At 38.7% G+C, this 24,225-nt stretch overlaps 2 protein-coding genes across 2 annotated transcripts; one reads left to right on the forward strand and one right to left on the reverse strand.

The window, feature by feature from the left end:
* Window positions 1-1,167: 1,167 nt before the first annotated feature.
* On the reverse strand, window positions 1,168-10,529 carry naaladl1 (N-acetylated alpha-linked acidic dipeptidase like 1). The gene is made up of 19 exons (XM_086315074.1): window positions 10,120-10,529; window positions 9,796-9,968; window positions 9,257-9,378; window positions 7,371-7,490; window positions 6,756-6,948; window positions 6,526-6,619; window positions 6,327-6,431; window positions 5,973-6,058; window positions 5,767-5,886; window positions 5,604-5,689; window positions 5,417-5,480; window positions 5,094-5,161; window positions 4,634-4,722; window positions 3,975-4,068; window positions 3,573-3,654; window positions 3,130-3,303; window positions 2,825-2,912; window positions 2,629-2,721; window positions 1,168-2,003 (listed from the first exon to the last, which is right to left on the reverse strand). The coding sequence occupies exons 1-19, from the start codon at window positions 10,527-10,529 to the stop codon at window positions 1,805-1,807; spliced, it is 2,460 nt and encodes an 819-aa protein (XP_086171200.1). The 3' UTR covers window positions 1,168-1,804.
* A 2,756-nt stretch (window positions 10,530-13,285) lies between these two features.
* On the forward strand, window positions 13,286-23,806 carry erap1b (endoplasmic reticulum aminopeptidase 1b). The gene is made up of 19 exons (XM_086315075.1): window positions 13,286-13,660; window positions 13,971-14,481; window positions 14,829-14,967; window positions 15,153-15,287; window positions 15,474-15,594; window positions 15,929-16,083; window positions 16,526-16,639; window positions 16,851-16,982; window positions 17,205-17,336; window positions 17,463-17,546; window positions 17,681-17,838; window positions 18,628-18,707; window positions 18,820-19,003; window positions 19,265-19,421; window positions 20,856-21,040; window positions 21,134-21,295; window positions 21,399-21,539; window positions 21,838-21,919; window positions 22,051-23,806. Exons 1-19 carry the CDS (start codon window positions 13,624-13,626, stop codon window positions 22,219-22,221), a joined length of 2,880 nt encoding a protein of 959 aa, XP_086171201.1. The 5' UTR covers window positions 13,286-13,623; the 3' UTR covers window positions 22,222-23,806.
* The last annotated feature ends 419 nt before the right edge of the window (window positions 23,807-24,225 follow it).

A 24,225-nucleotide genomic window follows, 5' to 3' on the forward strand; every position in this document is an offset into this window, starting at 1 on the left:
AAACAAAGCCTGAGCATAGTTATTTCATCCATCTGAATCCAACGCTTGCAAAGTGTTTACTATCCTGCATGAGAGAATTCTTCAAGCTGTAATGTGCTGAGTGGCTAAAAACAGACTGCCTTTGCTGTTCTGGGCAACTCTGCAAATATGAATGTCAAACTCTGTGAATGCTATTCACACAGCACTACTGAAGGAAAAAAAAAAATCCATGGCTTGTAAGTATTCCCCTGGTAAAAATACTGAAGAACCTCTATATATATCACACCAACAATACAAGCAATCATTCCTGAAATACACTGGTTATAGTGTGGGAAGATTTTGGAGAGGAGAAAAAAGTATGCAGTGATCCTACACCTTATTCAGGAAAACACTGAGTGTCTGCACCTAAAGAGTTTATTTGTGCTACTGCTACTGCCTATTACCTCTCCCAAGGTATGGGCTGCCAAAGGTAGATCTCCAGAGATTTTAATCCTTCCTTACGGTGTCAATAAATACATTAAAATTAATGTGGGGCATTCAAAGGCAGCTTGCCTCTTTTCCACATCGGTTTGAATGCATCTTTAAACATCACAAAGCAGACAAATTAGATTTACCTCCGTGTAACTTACAACAAAGCATATTGGATGGATTAAATGAGGGTGAATAACACTGTTTAAATTTTAACCAGATTTTATAATTTGGCTAAACTCTTTTTGATTTTCTTTCTTGTTTAATACATTTGCAGTTTCAGTTTTGCATTGTGAATGAATTCCTGGAAGAATCCCTGAAGGAGAACGTGTGAAAGTACCTCTTCAGCCTGTTTCACTGGGTTTGCAACACTTGTGTCAAAGTATTTTTGACCCCTGCTGGTAGGGGTCAGTACTGCAGCTCCACCATAGGCACTGGCAGGAGGCCTATGAAGTGCTCAGGTTTTCATTGACTTGTAGCTTGTCAGTACGATTCAAACTAAACCACGTATAGATAACTTCAGAATTTCTTTTCCAGCTGTACCTTGCATACAAATGATGTAACCTCTTTAAAACTCAGATCATCATCTTTTATTTTATGCCGATTGCCATAAAATCCTTTATAATTCTTATGTTGCTGATAAGATAAGATAAGATAAGATAACCTTTATTAGTCCCACACGTGGGATAGGGACTCATCACACAAACCTTTGCACCAGTATTTCCGAGTAAAATTTTATTGCTCCATGTGCCATTACACCATTACACAATAGCATCAATGGAAGTTTTTTAACCATTCCTTTATGGGCCTTAAATCCAGTTTACAATACAGCATTCTGTATGTTTGTTTTTCCTAATTATGAGACAGTTGAGAAGTTCAGGGGTACAACTTTGTGGGGCGCTTAACAAATAAAGTCTTGGCACATTCTCATTACATATGTTCAGCTGTTACTGTTGTGAAAATATTACTGACAAATGTGTGGGAGGAAAGTGGCACCATATGCTCAAGACTCAAAGCTTTCTTTTGAAAAATAAAGACAATATTTATATCATACATTTATAGGATACAAAACCTAGTTTTCTACCAAAGAAACCAAAACCATCTTTGCATTTGTAACCAAAAGAGAAAAATTAAAACTGTGGTCTAATCTCCTTTGATAAGATGTTCCTGCCTCATGGTGTCTAGTGCCCCAAACACATTTGCCTTTCAAGTTTTCTTTCCTCCATTTTTATTCATTCATTTCTGAAAGACTGCATAAAGTAATCAAAAACAAAACCAACCTCTATTAACAACAGCTGGTATACTTAATCTTGCTTAAAGCCATTGGCATTTTGATTAAATTCCTGAGTTAGTGCAGTTACTTCCTCCAAGTTTGAGTCTGCATGTCATCAGTCAGTGTGCTGGCGGCACCCAGTATGGCTTGGCTTAATACTGACAGGTGGTAGTGAACTTTGTCCCAGTCGCTGGCCTGCCCTGATGACTCAGCATTAGCATAGGCATCAGCTAGACCTGGGAAGGTTTGTTTGCCAGCACTGCTTGAGGCCCAGATAACATGCCTGTGTAACACACAACAAAATAAAGATTAGCTCAACAGTGTTATCAAATGTGTTTCTGAGTTACAATGAAACAAACAATTCACTACACTTGGTATCTCTTGTCAAAAGACTACTAAATGTAACAATCAACAGAGCGTAACAGCAGCCGGCCAAGATTTAACCTACTGGCACTGCCATATTCAAATCACTAGTACTGTTAAAACACATTCCATGTGTTTACCTTCTGCATATTGTTCACTAGCTTCTCCCAATGGCTCCTTGCCCCAGAAATGCCGTACTACTGCATTCCATGTTTGTGTATCACTGTTACTTCTTTCACTATAGGTATTAACAACTATGCCAGCTCCAGTGGCTCCATAGTCTTTTGCTGTTTGTGGGGGTTAAAAAGTTACTTAAGGCCTGAGGCCTTATCCTGGTCCTATTTAAGATAGTAGGCATAACCATTGTAATCATGTCTTGATTAACATGTTTTATTAACAGTGGGACTTCACTAACCCCCACAATCCTTCTTCTCTCATTGTGTACTGTGTCCTGCATGACACAGAAGACTCCACTAGGCACTATAATTTTATTATTTTCCAAAGCCACAGAAATCTCTGCGCAATCCACTGGGCCACATTCTTACCTAAATCCATATTTATCTGGGAAAGCCAGAGGGTCCAAGAAAGCTCGATCCAGAAGCATGAGTTGGTCATTGATCCATCTAACCTTAAGCGGCCTGAGGAAAAAGACATGGTAAAGCAAAGGGGGCTGGTATTCATTTCTGTTTGAATGGATGTGGATATGACTGTGCACATACTGTATGTAATGTGTGCACCTACGTTTCATTTGCCAGGTCTGGACTTTGAATCACCTTCTCCAAATTAGAAACTGCAGCACGAAAGCTGGTCACTGCATGTTTAAGGGGTTCTGAAACGAGATACAGATGATTGCTGTCACCCAGTGATGATTGTATTCTTTTATTCTCTCTAATTACACTTGATTATTGGGGTAGAACATAGATATACAAGACAAAACATAGATGCACAAGACACTTTCAGAGGGTATCATTAAAGTATAAGATGTGTTACCTAGCTCCAAAAAGATCCCCTCCCCCCACATCTCTCAAAAGATCTCCTGTACTTACCCATTGAAATGTTCATAGTTTTAAGTTTCTGCTCATATAGGTTCAAAGCAGTGCTGAGGTATTCCTCCAGACTTTCAGCATAGTCAGCGCAGTTTAATGGCAGGATCAAGCTATCAGCCAGTCGGATCAGGACATTTCCTGCAGTCCTGGCTACAGCTTGATGACCGACAAAGCCTACAAGAGAAGGTATGAGCTAATGTTATAAAGGAATAATTTGATTCTTTTCAGCTAATTATTTATTTTCAGTGATCAAATCTGAAAACAGAAAAACCACAATTCTGAAAATATTTTCTTGAGAAATGCAACGCTTTTTCTTTTTCTTCCATTGCTGTCAAAATATTTTCCTGTCATAGCACTATGACAGGAAAGGGGTTAGACAAGGATTCATTTATTCTACTTACTGTGCAAGAAGTAGACTACTAGGGGGAAAAAAAAATTCTCACCAGGATCAATGTACTTTGAAGCATAGTCAAAAGTGTCATATGCTGTGTGATATGCAGGATAAATCCGAGCATTTGTTTTAGTCTGTGTGAAGACAAATATATATACAATAATAGTTACAATATTATCTTAATGAGCTCAGTTAACACCTGCCTTCTCCTAATATATGTGAATGCCAAAATAAAACACTTTTTGCAGCTTATTTTGGTTTAAAATGTACAATGAACAACTGGCTTCAATGACCAGAGCATTTAACTGTATCTATCATTCTTATTTTTAATACACAATCAGTACACGCTAGTTAAAGCACATTTACTGCGACTGCACAAAAAGGCTCTAAAAGCAAAACTGTGCAGTATTATTCTGTCTATGTGTCAAATCGTGCAATCGTACATCTTTAGTACCTTGTCATATGTGTATGACATGTCCATGGAGGTGATTCCTAGATAATGGCTGAAGGGAGCATAATCACTCCCTGCTCCTGTCAGATATCCCATCCTGTTGAAAGAAGATAGAAAACATCACATTGGGAGCACATTCTGAGATATTTCAGCAGAGAGACATGGGATAGAATTAAATATGAATATATATAATGAAAACACTGCAAAATTCTGTTAAAATACATATCACAAAGAAAGTAGGACTTGGCCAACCAAACCAACTGTCTGTTAGATCATTTAAATGATTATGATGACATAGAACCAATAAAACTAAACAAAAAATCAAATTCTGTATCTCATACATTATTGTAAATACACAAAATATGCAAATTGCATATCTTAATTGCTTCTGATTAGGTTTTAAGCTCAGATTGTGTTTTACAAGTCTTTTACATTCTAACAATGAACCAGCTAACACTACTGTGGCCACTGGTAATTTAAAAAACTAATATGTTTATACCTGAAACATGCGGAATAAAATCTATGATGTCAATATAATATCTAGTTGTTGTTGTTTTTTTTTAAACTTTCAAATAGAGAAAAGTGATTTTGAATAGAATCCTAGACAACTGTTCTTCCAAGATTCAATGCAAGATTAACAAGATATGGCTGCAGTTTATTACCTGGGAATTAATCCATGGGTGGGGCTGGTTTTGTTTGTGTACTGTAACCAGTTGTCATACACAGATTTTTCGTGGCCAGGTGCTTTAACCTAGAAAACAAAGGTCAGTAATTCATATGATAAATAATCCATCTTGATTGACAGACTATTGCAATGTAAAGTCGGAAAGATACTCTAGAATAGTCTAGGACGGGTAGAGATTTTTGTAAAAATGGATAAGTGCCTGTAAATAGGACCAATACCTACAAGTACGAAGACCTATCAGATGCTTATTGGGTTCAAGTTTCACTAAAATCTAACCAAAATGAGGAAACTGTAACGATTCTTGTGAATAACGGTATTGGCGCCTCACTATCACATAAGCTCATTGATTCTTAATTGATCCAGATTAGCTAAAAACCACACTTCTGAGCAGTAAAAGTCTTGGTTTTGTCTAGATAGTAGTTAGTCAAAGGGCTCACCTGTTTTGAAGCTTTAAAGATGACATTCTGCATTGATGGCATGCCTGAAGCTCCGAGAGTAGCATTAGCTGAATAATGCAAGACAACAATTGTTTTGCAAGAGCATCACTATTAAACCTATAAATTCATCTTAGGTGTGTTAACACAGCGTTTCATTTCATGCAGACTATGTGCAAAAGAATCAGATTTAGATTTATATTTTTAACATTTCTTCAAAAACTCCAGGAGCATTTTTTTCCCTGTTAGCTGTTTGTGTCGTACTGGCTGATTGGAATACATTTAAATTTACTTCTGATGTACAGGTGCAGTGTGGAGCTTCTTACCAAATACTGCAATGTCCACGTTTATGTAAGCAACACTTCGTTCACTGAGTGCTGCAAAGTATTGCTGGAGCAGAAACAAGAACGAGGTCAAGTGTAGAAGAATGTGCACTTTATATCTTTAACACAGATGGCCATTTTACACATTGCTTGGAGTTGTGGGTAGTCTTGTGGATAAATTGCAAATCACCTCTGTGTATTCTGCAGACCCAATAAGGCCAAACTCCTCAGCTCCCCAGCTTCCAAAAATAATGGACCTGCGAGGCCTCCAGGTGCCTACAATAGAGAGCCACAGAGGTCAGCCTTTATCGAGAACTCTATACAAACAGTCATTCATTCCAGCTCCTCCTCACCCTGTTTGACCATCTTGCCCAGCACCCTGGTAATTTCCAGCATGACTGATGTGCCGCTGCTTGGATCTATCGCACCATGAACCCAACTGTCCCTGTGGTTGCCGTATATCACATACCTGTCTGTGGATATAAACACAGCACTTACACAAAATAATCACAACATCAAAACAGCTGATCTTAAATTGCCGATCCAACCTTGGTCTCACCTGGCTCCACACTTCCTCTGATAAAACCCATTACATTAGAGGAGGGTTTCACCTCTTCATAGTTGTAGATGTCCAGTTTTACATCACTGACATGAAAGGCAACACAGAAAAGGGACAAAGAGGCTTTAACTGCTGCTCCAAAAACATGTATTTGTATAAATGGAATTGGTTATTCAAGTGTAAATCATCTGACATGAAATTGTATAGTGAATAAAAATGATCAAGTTGGCTGGCAATTAAATGTTTACTACACTGATTCTAAATTATCTAATTGAATTATTCAAAAATAGTTAAGTTGAAAAGGTCTGTAAGGTTTTTTACTTTTTAAAACTTTTTACTTATACTGTTGGTTACCTGTTGGTGAAATTGGATGTAGGTTTGAACCCTGGACCACCAAAATTGTAGGTACAGTTGAATCCTCCTTGCCATGCATCTGGAGCTGGTTCTCCTCCCAACTCACTGAAATGACCAATGGAAAAAATATATTATTAAAGTAATCATCACCTTTGTTAGGCTGTATCAGTTACACATGCAGATCTATCTTGTCACAAACCAGATCAATCGATAGGCGTCCTCAAATCCGATTGGTTGAGTTGGAATAGGAGGAATGCCTGTAATGTCTGTGGCATTGATTCTGTATGTTTCCTCTGTAAAATAAATGATTACATTTAAGAATTGAAATAATAAAAAAGGAATTAAACATGATTTAAATTTCCATAGTGTATGTGTTTGAAGCTATATAGCGTGTATCTTTTTGGCGTGTGGAGAAGTGCAATGGTTAACCTTTGGCAGCCAAGTGAGGTGTCAGCAAGTCTCCAAAGTCAATGTTGTAGGAACCTCTTTCCACGCCACTGGGTGGCATGTACCAGGAGTGAGGATACGTCTCATTGGCGTCTGACATGAGACCATCGTTCATGTCCAAAGGATCTGTATAGACAAGCACTCCAACGACGCCATATGGTGCTGCATTGATGGCCTGGATGAGACACATAATGCATTTTGTAAACAGTAATTTGTTGGTTTACACTTTTATTCTTTTATAATTTACATTTCAGTTGTCATCAAACCTGTCCACTCTAGAGGAATTTGAGCTGCAAAAGTGCTATATTAATAAAGTTAGAATTTACTAGAAGTGTGTGGCGGTAATCTTCTTTTTTTTTTTTTAGCTCACGTGATGTCAGCGTATCTTAATATAAAAGTTTGTGACTACAGAATAGTGTTTATGTAGATTAGATAAAACAATTATGCCACTTGTTAAAGTAAGAGTTTGAACTAACATGTAACTAGTGGCAATAAGAATTAACCCTGTTGCTTAGTTGATGGTTTTTGCTTATAACCAAACAAAATTGGGCTTAAAATGTACAAATCGGTGATTTAATGATGCATTCTGAAACTCACTTTAGCCGATCTTCCTGCGCCACCATATTTGGTGATAGCAATAGTTCCTCTGAGGTCCACTGTCTTGTTCAGTTCACTGTAGTCACTTGGCTTCCCCTGATTGGCATAAACCAATTTCCCCTAAAACCATGAGAAATAGAAACGCTCTGTGAGCAACAGAAACTCAAAAAAGTGAACTGATATGAAGAAAAGGTGATTTAAATCTTTCTGTAACCAAATTTTAAAACATTTAATGTTTATGTAATGGTCTGTTAATGCTCCTCTTTTATTTGCCACTTACATTTTGTATCTTTGCTAGTTTGCTTCCTGTCTTTGTCTTTTTTACCCCTTAGTCATTCTCTGCCTTTCCCTCATTGGCTCATAGTCCAGAACACTGTTATCATCAATATCAATCTGGTATCAATCTGGTTGTTAGTAATCAGTTTGTGTACTTCACAGAATCACTGTATGTCCCTGTTTGAACCTTTATGTAGCTCTTGGCATTCAAGTGTTTTACTATTATCTTAACTTTGCTTCAGTTTCCCCTGACTTTACTTTTGCTTTGCATTTTGCTGCCACCTTCAGTTGGAGTTCGTTTGCCTGCATGTATTTTGTATTGTCTCTGGGGAAAGGTTTTTATTATTATTATTATTGTGTGTTCTGCATTCATAAAGTGAGTCGGGCTAGAACAGTCTATTTTCCTAATCAGGGTATCATTTTTTTTACTGCCATGAGAAAGCTTGACAGTGATACAAATCTTTACAGACTGGCTCTTGACGTTTTGCTAACGCAGTCTACATCATAACTCGTGAAATTATCAGTACTTGGCAAGTCTATGAAAGACATTTTAGCCTTGAAGTTGATGTTGAGAAGTTTATGGCACCAATAAACAAGCGCTATTGCCTAATTTACTGAAAAGTGTGACACTAAAATAATCTGTGATTGTAGCATATTCATTCATTTATTTATTTTTCCATTCAATGTTAAATTTTCCCATAATATTTGTCAGAAGTAAATCCCATCTCTTTTACACCTGGAAATATTTGTGTCACATACTCATTCCCTGTTTGTTTTTAAGGTTTTCACATAAACAACAACAACCTTTATTTATAGAGCACATTAAAAGCCTTAGGCATACCAAAGTGCTTTACAAAAAACAATAAAATAATACAGTTAAGAGCATTAATATCAAATATAATAAGAACAGCAGACAATGTTCACAGTAGAAAGCCACTAATAAAATGGACTGCAGCACATAGATTATAGCAGACCCAGTGCCGCATGATAGAGAACACCAAGAATGAAGGAATAGTAAAAAGTTAATGCAATAGGTCGCAGTTAACAGTCAGCATTTAACGGGTAGAGAAGGCAAGTTCAAAAAGATAAGATAAACACTCTATGTGAACTAAACCCAACACTGTTAGCTTTTGTTGCACGGCAACTTAATCCTTGTTCAGAGCAGAGGTTTTTAAACATCTTTCTTGAATATTCAGTCATGTAGCTGCAACAGTTAAAAGTATACTGACTGTATTTCAGTAAGCATACAACGTGCAGCCTCAAAGGTTACAACAAGTAAGCTAATTATGACTATCATGTGATTTTATTATTTTATCATTCTTTCAGTAATTTAATGGTCAGAAATGGTGTAGGAGTTCCATAGACACAGAATATTTCAGTGTTTGTGCACAAACACACAATAAAACACTGGAGGTTTCTTTGAGGACTGTTTTGCCAGATTGTCCCATTTCAGAAACAGGATGAAAGCTGTTGGTCAACTCTGTTTGGTTAATGAGAATAAAGCAGATATTTTAAATGTAATATAATTGATGTGTCTTCAGTTTTATTTTGAGTGATTTGCATTTATAAGTTAAATTTAGTGCTTGATGCGTAAGGCTGTAGCTTTTTACCTTTACATGTCCTGCAGGGGAGTATGCTGCGTACGGCTGAACCACCTCAGGATCGCTTTGGTCCGGAGTGTAAGGCTTTTCTTTTTCTCTTATTGTGTGCAGCACCGTATTGGTTGGGCTCACTGAAATTAACAAGTCATGGTGAAAGGTCTGTTTGTGAGACATCAGGGCGCTTGCAGATTGAAGAGCTTCTCAGTGTTAGAAAGAGTGTTAAATACAGAGAGTGGATAGTTTTCGCTTAATACCAGTTTTCTTGGTATGTTGGATTGAGTATGGAATGGAACTTTCTTAAAAGACAAAATACGTATGTATGGAAAAAAAATATACAATATAACCAAAACGTAACAATGTAAAAGTACTTAAAGGATTTTGTCTTCCATGGAATAATCCTATGAATGCTGATGGAGCAGCTTTCACTGTAGTTAATCATACCGCACAAGCTAACTAAACCATTCCTTCTTATACTGTAATGTTTACTTTGACCAAGATAATGTAACCATTCCCTCTGTCATCATGCTTTTCACAAGCATTTCACTCACCTACAGTGACTGTATTAGGGTTATTTTTGTCAGGGAAGGACAGGTAGACCCAGTACTCCTCTCTCCAGGCCTTGTCTAGTCCAGTTTCAGGGTCTTGCCATCTCTTAAGCATTATCTGTACAGTCTCCTCATCTCCAGCTGTGGTAGCCATATGGGGCACTTTTGTCAGGCTCCTGTGAAGGAAGATGAAAGATAAAACTTCAATGGCAATTTAGCCTTTGAAATACTTGAATGAATGGTAATGGTATTAAATTATACTCTTTGGATTTTAAATGAGGTGCTGGTGAGATTTTATAACATTGTTTAAAAAATAAGGAAACTGACCTGAGATTTTCCTGAATCTGAATGTTGTCCACCTCCGACATGAACTTCTCAATGAGGCTCTCATCCACATCCTTGGCCACATCTTTCAGCCACGATGGTGCAGAGGTGCCGCTCTTGGCAATACCAAAGTGACCAATTAGGATGCCTACGGTCAGAACGGCAGCACCACACACAACCCCAATTATCACCTGTTTTATCATACTCTTCCCTGAGATGAGATCCTCCTGTGAAAAAGTCTCTTTGGACCTGAACCCTGACAGTGAGTCTTCCCCAAAGATCTTTTTTTTGACCTGTAAGCTTTTTATGAATCCCGTCTTATGTAAAACAGCATTGTTAATTCCTGAATGTAATGACAGTGCAGCCCCTGCAGTCTCCTCCCATAAGACATGGTCATTGTAAAGTTTACTCATTAATGTTTGCAGATGCGATAGACTTTATCCCTTCATGTGTAAATGTTTGAGGGGACTGAAAATCATTTATTTTCAATGTTTGCACACCTAAATCCTTTTCTTCTTTTCTTTATAAACATGTCATTCTCAACCCAATTCTCAATTTCTTAACTTAATTTCAAGTCAATTTATGTATGTATATTTATATTTAAAGAATTCTTAAAGTAAAAAATATATAAGAGTTAGAATGTTGTTAAAATGTAATTTAAAAACTATATTAACAATATAAAGATTACAAGACAAACAAAAAATATCACCAATAAAGGAAAATCCACTGAAATCATTAAATCCACGTAGGGTTTAATGCCGAAGTTGTACCAAAATGGGAATGTCCAAATATTCCTAATACACAAGAGATGAGAGACTGTTGCCTGTGTCTATAAATAATGAATGGATGGATCTTGTGAGACTACGGTGAGTTATTTGGTATCAGTACTAAATAAACACAATCTTTGTTGGGACTAATGACTTTCATGCATGACTTCCTGTTACTTAACTGCATCATGATAGCACGCCAAAAAAGGAACCTGAAAGATTCGAATTTTATGTGGAGAACAAAAAAAAGTACACAGTAACGTGGACCGATTAAGAAAATTGGTCACATGGAACTAGAATAAACTTGAACCTTTTGCATGCTTTGTTTCATTTTAAAATGTACTGTTTGAATTCAAAGGTAAGGAAAGAAATAAATGTGTGTCAAAGATATGCAGAAATCCTTCAGCCCTTAATGTTGTCGTACAACACATTAACTAAACATGCTTTGCATGCAGGCTGTTTTCGACACTACTTTGTAAAAGTCTTGAACAATTCCTCATTTCTTTATATTTTGCAGGGAAGATGTGAATAAGTGCAGTGATCTATTGAAACAGGTAAACATAACTGGAAAAACAGTTTATAAGGCAAAAACAGAGTTTATGCTGACAAGCTTGAAAGTCTTTTTGTACAACCACCTTTATTTTTCAATATCCCAAATATCACTGGCTGAAATGCCAAATGAAATGCCAAAATGTGCAACTTTGTAACAAGAAGCTAGTAACAAAGTGCCTAAAGATGCAGTGGGTTCTTTATTAAGCTGTCTGTTATGTGCATAAGTCAGAGTTTAGTGGCATATGTGGAGGTAGATTTCTTTTCTCATGTATTAATCACATATTTAATCATATCACATTAGTTATAGTAATATCACTTTCTCACTTTACTATAGTAAGAGCATTCCTGTCACTAGTTTGCATGCATGTGGAATGTTAACACAGTTTAGGTGACGGCTAAGCAGAAAACAAGGTCATAATTCTCTCTGTGAGGGAGAAGGTATAGCCCCCCCCCCCCCCCCCCCCCCCCCCCCCCCCGTGAGAGAGGCCAACATGTAAGAGTTTGTGGAATGTTCTGTTCTGTCTCTGTATATAAGATGTAAAGGCAGTGGCCACAATTCAGAGATAGTCCTAGTGTTTCACTGGGATGCTCTCTCCACATTGCAATGTGTTTATTAAACCCACTTCAAATCAAGCTCACTGGGTGTGTTGCAGGTTATTGTTTTTTGGGGGTTTTTTTTTTGCCTGTCCCATTTGGTTCTTTAGCTGTCAGAATTGTTGTCTGAAGACCAACAAGAATACCCAATGAATTTACTTTACCAAGTGGATCATCGCGGCCTTGCCGTATTGGTCCATTTGATCGACCTTTGTTGTTATTATTTATTTTATTTTCAGTTGTTACAGATGGGACAGACATGACTAGGGGATAGGAAAGGGAGAAAGAAAGATGAAGGAAAAGAAAAACAGAAGGGAAGAGGGACAGTGAGAAAGGGTGCTTAAAAAGAGAAAGAGAGAGAAAAAAAGAAAAAAAAAACCTCCTGGATCACCTGTTGAGAGGAAAAGAAGAGAAAACAAGCAAATAAACAGAGCAACATAATAAACACAACACCACCGCATTAATCTAGCTAAGTGTAAACAGCAGTAAATACTAAATATTGAATGTTGTGGTGCAGCACCCAGGACCGACAGCGCACAATGTGCTTTGAGGTAGCAGCCAAGAAAGGTGTAGTTTATGTCTATGGACAGTGAACATCTGTGTGCACACCTGTGTGAATCAGTGCGCTTGTATTCAAAAGGTTTCCCCATTGCAGGTTATTGTTAAATTTTCCACAACACTTGCAAATCTATCAGTCACACACATTTATACTCAGAATGCATCAGAGAGCAACTTGGGGTTAGTATCTTGCCAAAGGATATTTAACATACAGCCTGGAGCAGCCAGGGAACAAACTGTCTGATCAGTAGATGACCTGCTCTACCTCCTTAGTTACAGCCACTCCATGAGCTTGAGCTCAATTAATTTTAGTATTCATGACTCATTTACTTTATTGTCATGTTCAACCAGAAAAATGCTAACAATAATGAAAGATTTATCACTCAGTGACATACACTGACACCCAAAGGGTACATGTGGTCCATAACTGTAGACCTGTAGGTGACCATAGCGTACACTACTATTTTCTGTCTGGAACTGATCCTCACTGAGGATGGATCAGTGTTCCTCAAAATAAATAAACTTTAACACGTTATTTAATCTCGGATTCTTGCAAAATGTTCGACGAGGACCAACTGAAAACCAAAATACAAGAGAGTTGAGACAGTAAGCGCACGGAAATAACCGTTAATCGAAGCAACGTTGCCCTCTAGTGGTTAAATATATTTACTGCGGGGGCTGTAAACACGGAAGTTCCTGTTTCCGTCCATTTCCTATACAAATTGCTCGTGCGTTTTGTCCCCTTTTATTGTGATGGTGGTGTAACACAGTCAGTAGTTTAAAAATGTGCACCAGAAGTGTTTGATAAAGAAAAAATAGGCGGTATGTTTTCATAACTCACAGCTGGAATATAAGCATGAGCTGCAGACATGACAGGATACCCTGAATTTTAAGCGTCTTTATCAGGTCAGACTCAGAGTTACAGCCACAGCTGTAAGTGAAATGACCTAAACTGACACCTCAGCTTAGTGAACCTTTCCTTCGTTTTCTCCCAGCATGCAATTCCCCCCTTTCTGTGTTTCACTTTCATTTTTCAATGATTTCTGCTGAAGCTGCGTGCAGGAGACGAAGCGGTAAGTTAGCAATTTTTTACATATAGCTCACATAATTTATAAAATAATGAGAATATAAGATAAGATGCTTTATGGCTTCTGAAAATCTGAGTCATTTTGACTGCATTGTAATGCATGATTATACAACGAATCCATTTGTGTGAAATCGAAAGTAATGCTTTTCCCGGTCCTTTGTCATGTGTCATAAAGTACCATGAGAAGCAGTAGTTTGTTTGACAGTCCAGCTATCCTGAGATGTTCGGTGTTTGCTGTGTGACACTACAAGTAAGCGGAGAAATATTGCATTTAGTTTTCTGTGTTTGTATTTCAGGTCCCGCCTCTGTTGTCACCATGTTAGTGGCTCCTCTCCTGCTGGTGCTGTTCGTTCCCTTTTCTCCCTCATCTGGAGCACAGTTACCAAATCAAGCCAAGGCCAAAGACCTCCCTATTGCCACCAATGGTCAGCCCTTCCCCTGGGACCGCATGAGACTTCCCACAACCGTCACTCCACTCCACTATGACCTGGCCATACACCCCAATCTGACCACCCTGGACTTCACTGGCGTTGTTCGTATTGAGCTTGATGTGCATGAAGACACCAACACTGTCATTCTCCATGCCAAGCAAATGCAGATATCCGATGTGTTCCTCTTGGCACCTGAAGGCATTAAGCGCCTTAAGGTGTTGGAGTATCCTCGCTTCCATCAGCTAGCCTTGCTGTCAGACTCGGTGCTCATCAAAGGTAGGAAGTATGAAGTTCATCTGGCATTTGCTGCCAACCTGTCTGACAGTTTCCATGGTTTCTACAAGGGAAGCTACCGCACCAGCAGCGGGGAGGTCAGGTAAGGCCACGAGGCATTTTGAATGTTCTCTGTGTTTATTTTACTAATAATACTAAATTTCTCTTTTGACAAATAACTAAAATAACTGAAGAACGTCAGAGAAAAAAATGAATGGCATCCTTGTTCACCTCCATTTTATTGGCTGTTATCGGATACTGAAGTAAAATCTTCCTTTTTGCAACAGAGAACAAAGAGTTTATTGTAAATGTAGTGCAACTTTGGAATTGGCTATAAAATCAGTGCAAGTAAAAGCTTAAAGTTCACCAAAAAAAGATTATTTAGTGCTGAAAGCTCCTAATCACACCAGCTTTAATCCACTTTCACTTTGTGCTTAATTACATTTTCAGAGTCCTGGCGTCCACGCAGTTTGAAGCGACTTTTGCTCGTGGAGCCTTCCCCTGTTTTGACGAACCCGCCTTCAAAGCCAACTTCACCATACGAATTATTCGAGAGCCACGCCACATAGCCATATCCAACATGCCAATGGTAAATGTAGACTGACCAGTCCCAGTTTACTTTAAGCATAAATGAGTAATTACCAGAAATATGGATTTATTAAAAAGAACAAAATAGCAACATGCTTATATACATATGACTATATATGCACATCTGCAATATTATGGACCTCTCCTTTCTTTTCTTAATTATTAAAACACACCTGTGTTTCTCAGGTTAAAACTGTGGAGTTGCCAGGTGGTTTGCTTGAGGATCACTTTGACACCACTGTGAAAATGAGCACTTACCTGGTTGCCTACATTGTGTCGGACTTCAAGTCTGTGAGCAAGACGACCCAGCATGGTGTCAAGGTGAGATGCACACCAGATGCTTCTTATTAAAAAGACTTTTTTTAGTCAGCAGTTTGACTAAAATACTTTGCATAGGTACTGTATACATCTCCACGGTGTGAAGCATATCAGACGTGTCATCTAATGACTGTTGTACTAACTGAGAAAACTTGCTTGTTCTTTGTTCTTTACTGTGATTCCCTTCAGATTTCAATCTATGCTGTCCCTGAGAAGATCGACCAGACAGCCTTTGCACTGGATGCTGCTGTCAAGCTGCTGGACTTCTATGATGACTATTTTGACATTCCTTACCCACTTCCCAAACAGGGTCAGTGGAAATCACATTGTGTTTCCATGTTAAGAGACAGACACTGGTGTAGCAGTTGTTATTTTGTAACATATTACAACAGCAAGAAAAGACTTGATGAGTCATAAGTCTCTGTCTGCTTCTGATCCTTTACTCGCCTGTGTGGAAACTGTGCTTTGTGCACACATTCAGGATCACATGATACCTCATATCTCAACGCTTTGACAGGACAAATATGTAAATTTAGGTGTAGACTGCTCTGTAGATGTATCAGAGGAGAACGTAAGCCATACCTAGTCGAACCGTGAGGTGACATGACTGTACCACATTATTTGTGACTGTGTTCCCTCTGCAGACCTGGCAGCTATTCCTGACTTCCAGTCAGGTGCGATGGAGAACTGGGGACTGACCACCTACAGAGAGACCGGCCTCCTCTTTGACCCTGAAAAGTCATCAGCTTCAGACAAGCTGGGCATCACCAAGGTCATCGCCCATGAACTTGCGCACCAGGTAGCTGCACTGATTCTGTTTGTTTTAAGTTAAAAGTAAAGCATTAGGGGATGGCTAGGCTGTGCAGACAACCCATGTGCTATAAGGCTAATCCAGAGGTCTGGGTTTGAATCAGTGCCGAGGCCATTTACTGCATGTCTTCACCTGGTCTTTCTCCCAGCTTTGTCTTTTCTCTTCAATGTTCTGTCACAATAAAGGCTTAAAATCTAAAAAATAAATAAAAATAAACTCATTCGTGTCAAAGTTCATCAGTCTGTACCAAGTTTTCCAAGTCAGAGCTTTACAAAGAAAATTTGCTTAAATTTATTGTCAGTATGATTGAGCGTAGCATGTGCAGTAGATACAGGTTTGTTTGACTTTTCAGTCGTTAGTACAGTATAACAACACTAAAGGTGAAAGAGCATGTTTAATGCTGTTCTTGCATGTTTTCCTACCTGTCCAGTGGTTTGGAAACCTGGTGACGATGGAGTGGTGGAATGACTTGTGGCTCAATGAAGGTTTCGCCAAGTTCATGGAGTTTGTTTCTCTCGACATCACGTACCCAGAACTTCATGTGGTGAGACTTTGAAACTCTATTTAAAACTGACTGATCCCAGGTCCTATTGGAACATACAGATCAGTTAAAATGATTTACTAAAAACCAGAAGGACATTAAAGTCACAGTCTCATAGTTTTAGTAGTGTACATTAGCTGAACAACTCCTATGTTTTGCTGGATAAGGCTACAAAGATGTGCATAAACATGATTCCATCCTCTCATTCTTCCAGGATGATTTCTTCCTGGCAAAATGTTTTGAGGCTATGGAAGTAGACTCCCTCAGCTCTTCCCACCCAGTCTCCACCCCTGTGGAAAATCCCACACAGATCCAGGAGATGTTCGACGATGTGTCATATGACAAGGTTAACCTCGGCTGTTACATTCTGTTTCATGTTTCTGTACTTGTGTAGGATATTGAAACTAACAATCGTCTCAGTATTTCATCATCATGTAAAATCTGTTAATATTTGACATAAATTCCCAAAGCTGAACCCACACTGTGCAGTTGAATCAAAACACTGAAGGACTTATCTACGTTTCATATTGTTCCTTTTTTTAGAAGCATGTATGTATTTTGTTTTCAGGGTGCATGCATTCTGAATATGTTGCGGGACTTCCTCACTCCTGAGGCTTTTGAGATTGGCATCGTCCGATACCTGAAGCGCTACAGCTACCAAAACACTGTGAACAGCCACCTGTGGGAGAGCCTGACCAATGTGAGTGATGTGTGAGCGGTCTCTCTTTTAGAGGACAGATTTTTCATCAGTCATTTTTCTTCTTATGTAACTGTGAATGCTGAATGTGGCTCATCATGATACGCGTCTCTGTTAAATGTGCTTCAGATCTGCAGCTCACATGATCTGGATGAAGGTCGCCTGAAACACACAGAATTCTGCTCTAAACGCAAAACTCAGTCCGGAGCCTCGGTAAGTTGTCGTTTGATGCTTGGTAGCAAACTTGTTCAACAAAGCTCTCTGATTGTGAGCATATTTTAGCAATTACAATAAACTCCTGTGACGTTGTTGTATTTATACAACATTATGTTTGTCTGTATATACAGAAGTGGTACTCTGGTGATGAGCTAGACGTCAGGGCCATCATGGACACCTGGACTCTGCAGGAAGGCTTCCCACTGGTCACGGTGGAGGTCAGAGGTCGGGAAGTCAGGCTCAGTCAGGAGCGTTACTTGAAGACAGACGACCCCTCCCCGAGTGAAGGGTATGCTGTCAGGAGCGTTTTCTGTTACAATGCAAGTTTACAGCATTAAGCTGTCTTCAGCCTGGAGCGTGCAGGAAGCAGGGTGCAATATTTAAACTGTAGTTTACTGAACAGTTCCTGTAACTGTGTAGCTGTCTTTGAAGCTTACAGTGAAAAATCATCACTTTCATTTCTCCAGCCAATAATAGTCTTATGTTTTTACCCCTCAGCTGTAAAAGGTTGATGGGGCGGTGTGGACAACTAAGTTTGTGAATGTGATAAATCGAGAATGAGGAGACGTTGGAGCTTTCAATTGATAACATAAGTGTATCTACTAAGAATATTGGACAACTTAATATCTCGGTGACCTCAACTTAAAGGTCAAAGGTCAGAGATCCAATTTTCCCAAAGTATTGTGAATGTGATAACTGAAGAATACAGTAGTGTAGGATTTTAAAATTGATACCATAGTTGCATCTACTAAAAATCTCGGATGAGTTCTATTCTCAGTGACCTTGATTTCAAGGTCAGTGACCTCTGACCTTGAACTCACGGTCAAGACTTGAACTTGACCTAAAAATGAAAGGTCAGAGGTCAGGTTTTCTGAAACTCTTGTGAGTGCAATAACTTGGCAATGTAGGATTTTGAAATTGATACCATAGGGGTGTCTGCTATGAGGCAGAGGGATCACCCTGGCGGTCTCCAGTATTTTTATTGTCATAATAAACAGTTTGACAGTTGCTTATCTTGATTTAATCATGATTAAACAAAGACATTACCTTTTAATTAATCATTATTTTGTGTGTCTAGATTCCTGTGGCAGATCCCGCTGACGTACAAGACCAGTGCCTCCAACACCGTCCACCGCTTTCTGCTTAAGACAAAGACTGGTGAGTACTTGATGACATTGAGCCTTGGTTTTCTTTTAAACGGCAATATTCATTTAAATTTCACAAGTCTTCATCACTTGAAAGCTTCTCTTTACTCTTCTGTCTTGTTCAGATTTCCTGTTCCTGCCAGAAGAGGTAGACTGGGTGAAGTTCAACGTGGACATGAGTGGTTACTACATGGTTCATTATGCAGGCGAGGGGTGGAACTCTATTATCAAGCTGTTGCAACACAGTCACACAGCCCTGAGCGGTAATGACCGTGCCAACCTCATCCACAATGTCTTCCAGCTTGTCAGGTCTGTTTAAACATTGCATATTAACACCAAAATTAGCTGTCTATCCTTTGGTATCTAGTTTAAGTGAAGCAGTCTGATATATTGAGCTTTGCAGGAAAACAAAGTATTATACATTCCACATACATTGCTTTTTCCCTACTCTTTGTTCTAAAGCCAAGAATTTTGAAATATATCAGCTAAAATTATGTTTAGATCCAAGCACACAGTATGCTAGAAAGGAGAAAAGGGGAGCAGGATGTTTACCTGACATCTGTCTTGCAGTATAGAGAAGGTGAGGCTCGACACGGCTTTGGAGCTGTCGCTTTACCTGTCCAGAGAGACCAAGATCATGGCTGTGACTCAGGGCTTTGGAGAGCTTGTGCCGCTTTACAAACTGATGGAAAAGAGAGACATGAAGGTGCTGGAGAACCAGATGAAGGTTAGTTTGCTGGCACATTACTTGGCACATTATACCAACATATGTGACTCAGTGACATAGTGCGACCAAGCTCAACAAAGCACAGGCCCAATTAGGGAAAAAAAGAATAACCTTTGCCTTTACAGTAGTTTAAGGTAAAACTATACATTCACCCATCTGAATTATTGACTTCAGGTGTTCCACGCATATCAACCACTGGACTGAAAAAGAATAAAAAGGCTTTGACTTTGCACATGTTTTATAAGCCGAGTGCCCCAGAGTGCAATATGATATGAAATATTATGATAAAATTTATTGTCCAGTCTGGGAAATTTGTCATGGACTCAGGTACTCAAGATAAGTTATCTTGAGTACCTGAGTCACGAAACAAAAGTACTGTCCCAAAATCAGTGTAATGAAAGATTCATTTTGTATATAATTTAGTTTATAATGTGAAATGTCTAAGAAGCAGGGTTCACACTATATATAATTTCAGTTTGTTAGAATTTTACAATGGATGTGAAAAGAGAAGGTTTACAAGATGGTAGTGATGTTGGGAGACAGTGATACTTATTAAAGAGACAGGAGGCGGAGATGAAGAATGGACCGTTTTAGAAATTTCACTTCTTAACTCAAGCAGTTTGGACACAAGGATAGAAAGGTAAGGCTGAGGTGGTTTGGACACGAGCAGAGACGGTATAGTGGATATGTTGGAGAGAAGATGCTGAAGCTGCCCTGCAGAAAGAAAGAGGAAGACCACAGAGAAGATTCATGGATATAGTTAAGCAGGACATGCAGAGGGTTGGTGTGACAGAGGAGGATGCTAGGGAACGCACGAGATGGAGGCAGATGGTGTGCTGTGCTAAACCTTAAAGAAAGCAGCTGATTTCTGTCTAGTCTTGTCTAATCTATACTCATAAATACAGAAATGTGAAAAAGTGAGCAAAAACAAAGTCATGCTTTTGATTTATTAGTGACAAAATATCATATTTAATATCTGTTAAGAGCTATTTCGCTTCTTAATTCTTTTTATTTATGTCTCCACATTATTAAGATGAATTTGTAGTGATAATTTTCTATTTCAGAAATGACTAAAATAATTAATATTCTGTTAAAAAATTGAAGGTAAGGTAAGGACCAGGAAAACCCTGATACAAAGGTATCACTTTGCTAGTATACCCCTGAAGTCATTCGCTAGTCTTACTGCATACACTAAAAGCAGTGAATCTATGGTACCTTAAATGCATTTTCCTGTTATTTTCAACCATGTCCATTGTGATTATGCAATAAAACTCCAATTTAGAAAAACTGGTTACATTTTTTTTTTTTTTTTTTGGTTCAAACATCGTTCGAGGGGTGCCTGACGTTCCTCTTTGCAGGAAAACAAACATACAGTATGTGGATTGTAACTGTATACTCTCTAAGGAGGATTTAATGTCTCTTTTTGTTTTTTAGAGCTATATTGTAGATTTGTTCCAGGATTTGATTGACCAGCAGGAATGGAATGACTCCGGCTCCGTGTCTCAGCGAGTGTTGAGAAGTTACCTGCTGCTGTTTTCCTGTGTCAGGAACTATGCTCCCTGTGTGACCAAAGCCACCCAGCTCTTTAACCAGTGGAAGGACTCTGATGGCACCATGAGGTTTGGAGTCATAGTCAACAATAGCACAAGAAAATCTGATTTTACTATGTATATACATCTGAACTGAAAGCCTCCTTGTTTTTGTTTTTTTAGCCTTCCTGTTGATATCACCATGGCTGTGTTTGTGATTGGAGCTCGAACACCAGAGGGCTGGGATTTCCTCTTTGAGAAGTACCGCCATTCGCTGCAAATGTCGGTCAAGAGCCGCATGAAGACTGCCATGGCTGTTAGCCCATTGCAGGACAAGCTCAAGTGGTGTGTAGATTATGGGAACTGGGACACATCAGTATTTCTTAGCTAAAGCTAAGGGGATATAATTACCCCTGCTCTCCCTTTACTGTTCCCTTTGTGTCTGCAGGATGATGGAGCAGAGCCTCATCGGTGAGATAATGAAGACTCAGGACCTCCCAGGCGTAGTCGTCTCTGTCAGCAAGAACCCCCATGGCTACCAGCTGGCCTGGGACTTCCTCAGAGCCAACTGGCACACTATGATCAAGAAGTCAGTCAGCCCATCACACACATGTTTTATCATCCACAATACACCATCAGCCTTAAATCCTCAGTCTTGTCAGTTTTGCACATATTGATACTTTTGTTTAGCCAGGAGAGAGCACCGCCTTTGCCAAGAGTATTAAAATTGGCAGAATAGCCTATAGTATAAACTTTATTTGTATACAGAAAATGTTGTTTGTTTTTTATTTATATATTGATATGAAGTTATTCCCTAACAAAACAGGGAATTCTATCACTGGTTAAAAAAATTTGAACTTTGGTGTTTGTTTGCTTTGATGTCACAGGTTTGACCTCGGCTCCAGCACTATATCATACTTGGTAACTGGGGTAACGAACCAGTACTCTACTAGAGAGATGCTAGATGAGGTAAGTATGGCTGCATTTCGATCAGAAGGCATGTCCGTATTTCGGATAACAAGAATATTGCCTGGATCTAAATATTAAGGACGCCGCATCTAGAATGTCGATCAAAGTCTTCCTCCTTTACACCGACTCAGGTACGAAGCTTCTTCGGCTCCCTGACAGAGGAGACGGGCTCAGAGATGAGGTGCATCCAGCAGGCCTACGAGACCATTGAGGATAACATCCGCTGGATGGACAAAAATCTTCCTCTTCTGCAGGCTTGGCTGGACAAGCGCAACCGACGAGTGTCTCATGAGGATTTATAGCTTCAGGAAGGTTAAAATAATGAATAGTGAATAATTACAAACAGAAACAAATCTGTGTAAACTCAAACCACAAAATAGATGAAGTTGATCACAATGACGGTTGTTTTTCAGCTCAAGTTTGTCTATAATAGCAGTAAGTCCTGACTTAAATTGGATTTTTTTTGTGTCAAAATCACTTTAAATCTCTACCCAGTCCCACAAGTTTACAAAAAAATGAGCTTGCTTTGGGAAAGATTGTGGGTCATTATAAGTATTATTTAATACCCTGAAACTGACTGACCACACTAGTGAGTTTTTTAATTACACTTGTTTAAACTACAGCCTAAAAAAATGTTAAACAGGTGCATTTCAGATCCAAACAAAACTAATGAACCATTCTAAGAACGTCCTAAAAGTCAGCTCGCTCTCCAGTCCAGCTGCATTTAACCCTCTGTGACCAGGTTTGCTTCAGTTTGCTTCAGCATCTCTCCCTCTCTCTCTCCCTCCCTCCCTCCTTCTCCCTCAATCTGCTGATGTGTGTTTGTGTTTTCCTCTCAGTTTCCAGCACACCTGCTTTCCAAAAAGTTTCACAATGAAGTTGATTTTACAGTTTATATGGGCTAATGGGAGACTTTTTTTTGCATGGAAACCAATCATACAGGAGTCCAACTAAATCACATGTGAGATCTGGGGCCTAACTCTTAAAGTGAGCACAGACAGTATGTGTAACCATTCATTCAACAGTGTAAGTGTGCCAGGGAATGTTACACAATGATCAAACCGGTCAAACCGTGCACAGGCATGGTGCAAAACAACATGTGAGCACACTAACATAACAGTCCTCAGTAAGGGGAAAAGCAGCCTTAGCATATAACATAATTATTAAATGAACCTATTTGTTGTTTGTAATAGTCTCCTTTTTTCTGAAGAAAAGAGCTTGTTTTTTTCCACAGAGATGTTTGTGTGTGCTGAGTATGTCTTTGTGCAAGTGTGTATGTTTAACTGTGAAGTTTAAATTCTGTTTTGGCTGGATGAAGTCACAGTTGTTGCTTTTTAACAGTAAATGTTGAATTCTGCTTCAGTGCGAAGCAGCATAAAGATTATACGATGTGATATAAATAGTGCAAAAGAAATGCACTGAATGTCTGACTTAAGTTTTTTTGATGAAAAAAAAACTAAAAATGTGGGCATGTCTGCGAGTGAATGCTGCAAAACCAATGAAACAGACAATGTAGTGCGCTGCGCTTAATATATTTTTACAGTTTATTGGTTGTCGTTAAAAGATTAGATTACACTTCTGTACGTTTATATTTTTCCACAGTTTGGGTAAATTTTAATACTGAGGAGCTAAACATGGATTCCAGCGGCGCTGGTGTGTGTTTTGGTACAGTTTATTTAAATGAGTAAGCTCGGCAAGACAAAAAGCACTGTAAGAAAAAATGTTTTATGTGTGTGTGTGTGTGTTTTGTTTTCTTTTTGGTTTATTGAACAGAGTAGCATATTTCCATTTTTATGCTCCTGTTACTAAAACCGTTGTTGAAAATGTAAAGATGTGTGTTGGTTTGATTAAACGTTGGACAAATAAAGTTTTTCTTTTGAACTATAATGCATTTTTTCTAACAGCATAGTGTTCTAATTATATTAGTAGTTTGATAAGGGTTATATGTTCGGTCCCTGTGAGTTTTATGGATATAACCTTTGTATCTCCTCATCCCTCTGATCAGCAGGTGTTCTTCCAGTTTGGGAGTGTTTCCTGTTGAATTTTGGGCTTTCTTCTCAGACACACAACAAAAAGATTTTATAAATTAGGATCAGCGGTGTATTAATCCTGCCTATAATAACAGCTAATATTGCTGCTCTGAAAGACTCACACAACAGTGAGTCTTTATAGAAGTGTAAAATAAATGGTTGGAATAAACCTTTTAACAAGACTCGTCATGACACAACACCTGAATGCATAGTGAAGGAAAAATCTGATGTTATTAAGCTAAGTGTGTCCAGATTAATTACAAATTGTTACATATT

Source organism: Aulonocara sp. 'chitande type north' Nkhata Bay, linkage group LG12, assembly GCF_057382095.1.
Source record: "Aulonocara sp. 'chitande type north' Nkhata Bay isolate Kocher_YH1m ecotype deep benthic linkage group LG12, A_spYH_male_GT1.1, whole genome shotgun sequence".
NCBI classification, from domain to species: Eukaryota; Metazoa; Chordata; class Actinopteri; order Cichliformes; family Cichlidae; genus Aulonocara; species Aulonocara sp. 'chitande type north' Nkhata Bay.

Excerpts from the sequence above, each read along its gene's own strand:
- naaladl1 (XM_086315074.1), bottom strand. The coding sequence starts at position 10,529 with ATGAGTAAACTTTACAATGACCATGTCTTATGGGAGGAGACTGCAGGG. Across the intron at positions 5,481-5,603 it reads GGTCTGCAGAATACACAGAG|CAATACTTTGCAGCACTCAG; the intron begins GTGATTTGCAAT and ends TTTCTGCTCCAG. Across the intron at positions 5,162-5,416 it reads CGTGGACATTGCAGTATTTG|CTAATGCTACTCTCGGAGCT; the intron begins GTAAGAAGCTCC and ends TGCATTATTCAG.
- erap1b (XM_086315075.1), top strand. The coding sequence starts at position 13,624 with ATGATTTCTGCTGAAGCTGCGTGCAGGAGACGAAGCG. Across the intron at positions 17,337-17,462 it reads TGTGGGAGAGCCTGACCAAT|ATCTGCAGCTCACATGATCT; the intron begins GTGAGTGATGTG and ends AATGTGCTTCAG. Across the intron at positions 21,041-21,133 it reads GACTCTGATGGCACCATGAG|CCTTCCTGTTGATATCACCA; the intron begins GTTTGGAGTCAT and ends TTGTTTTTTTAG.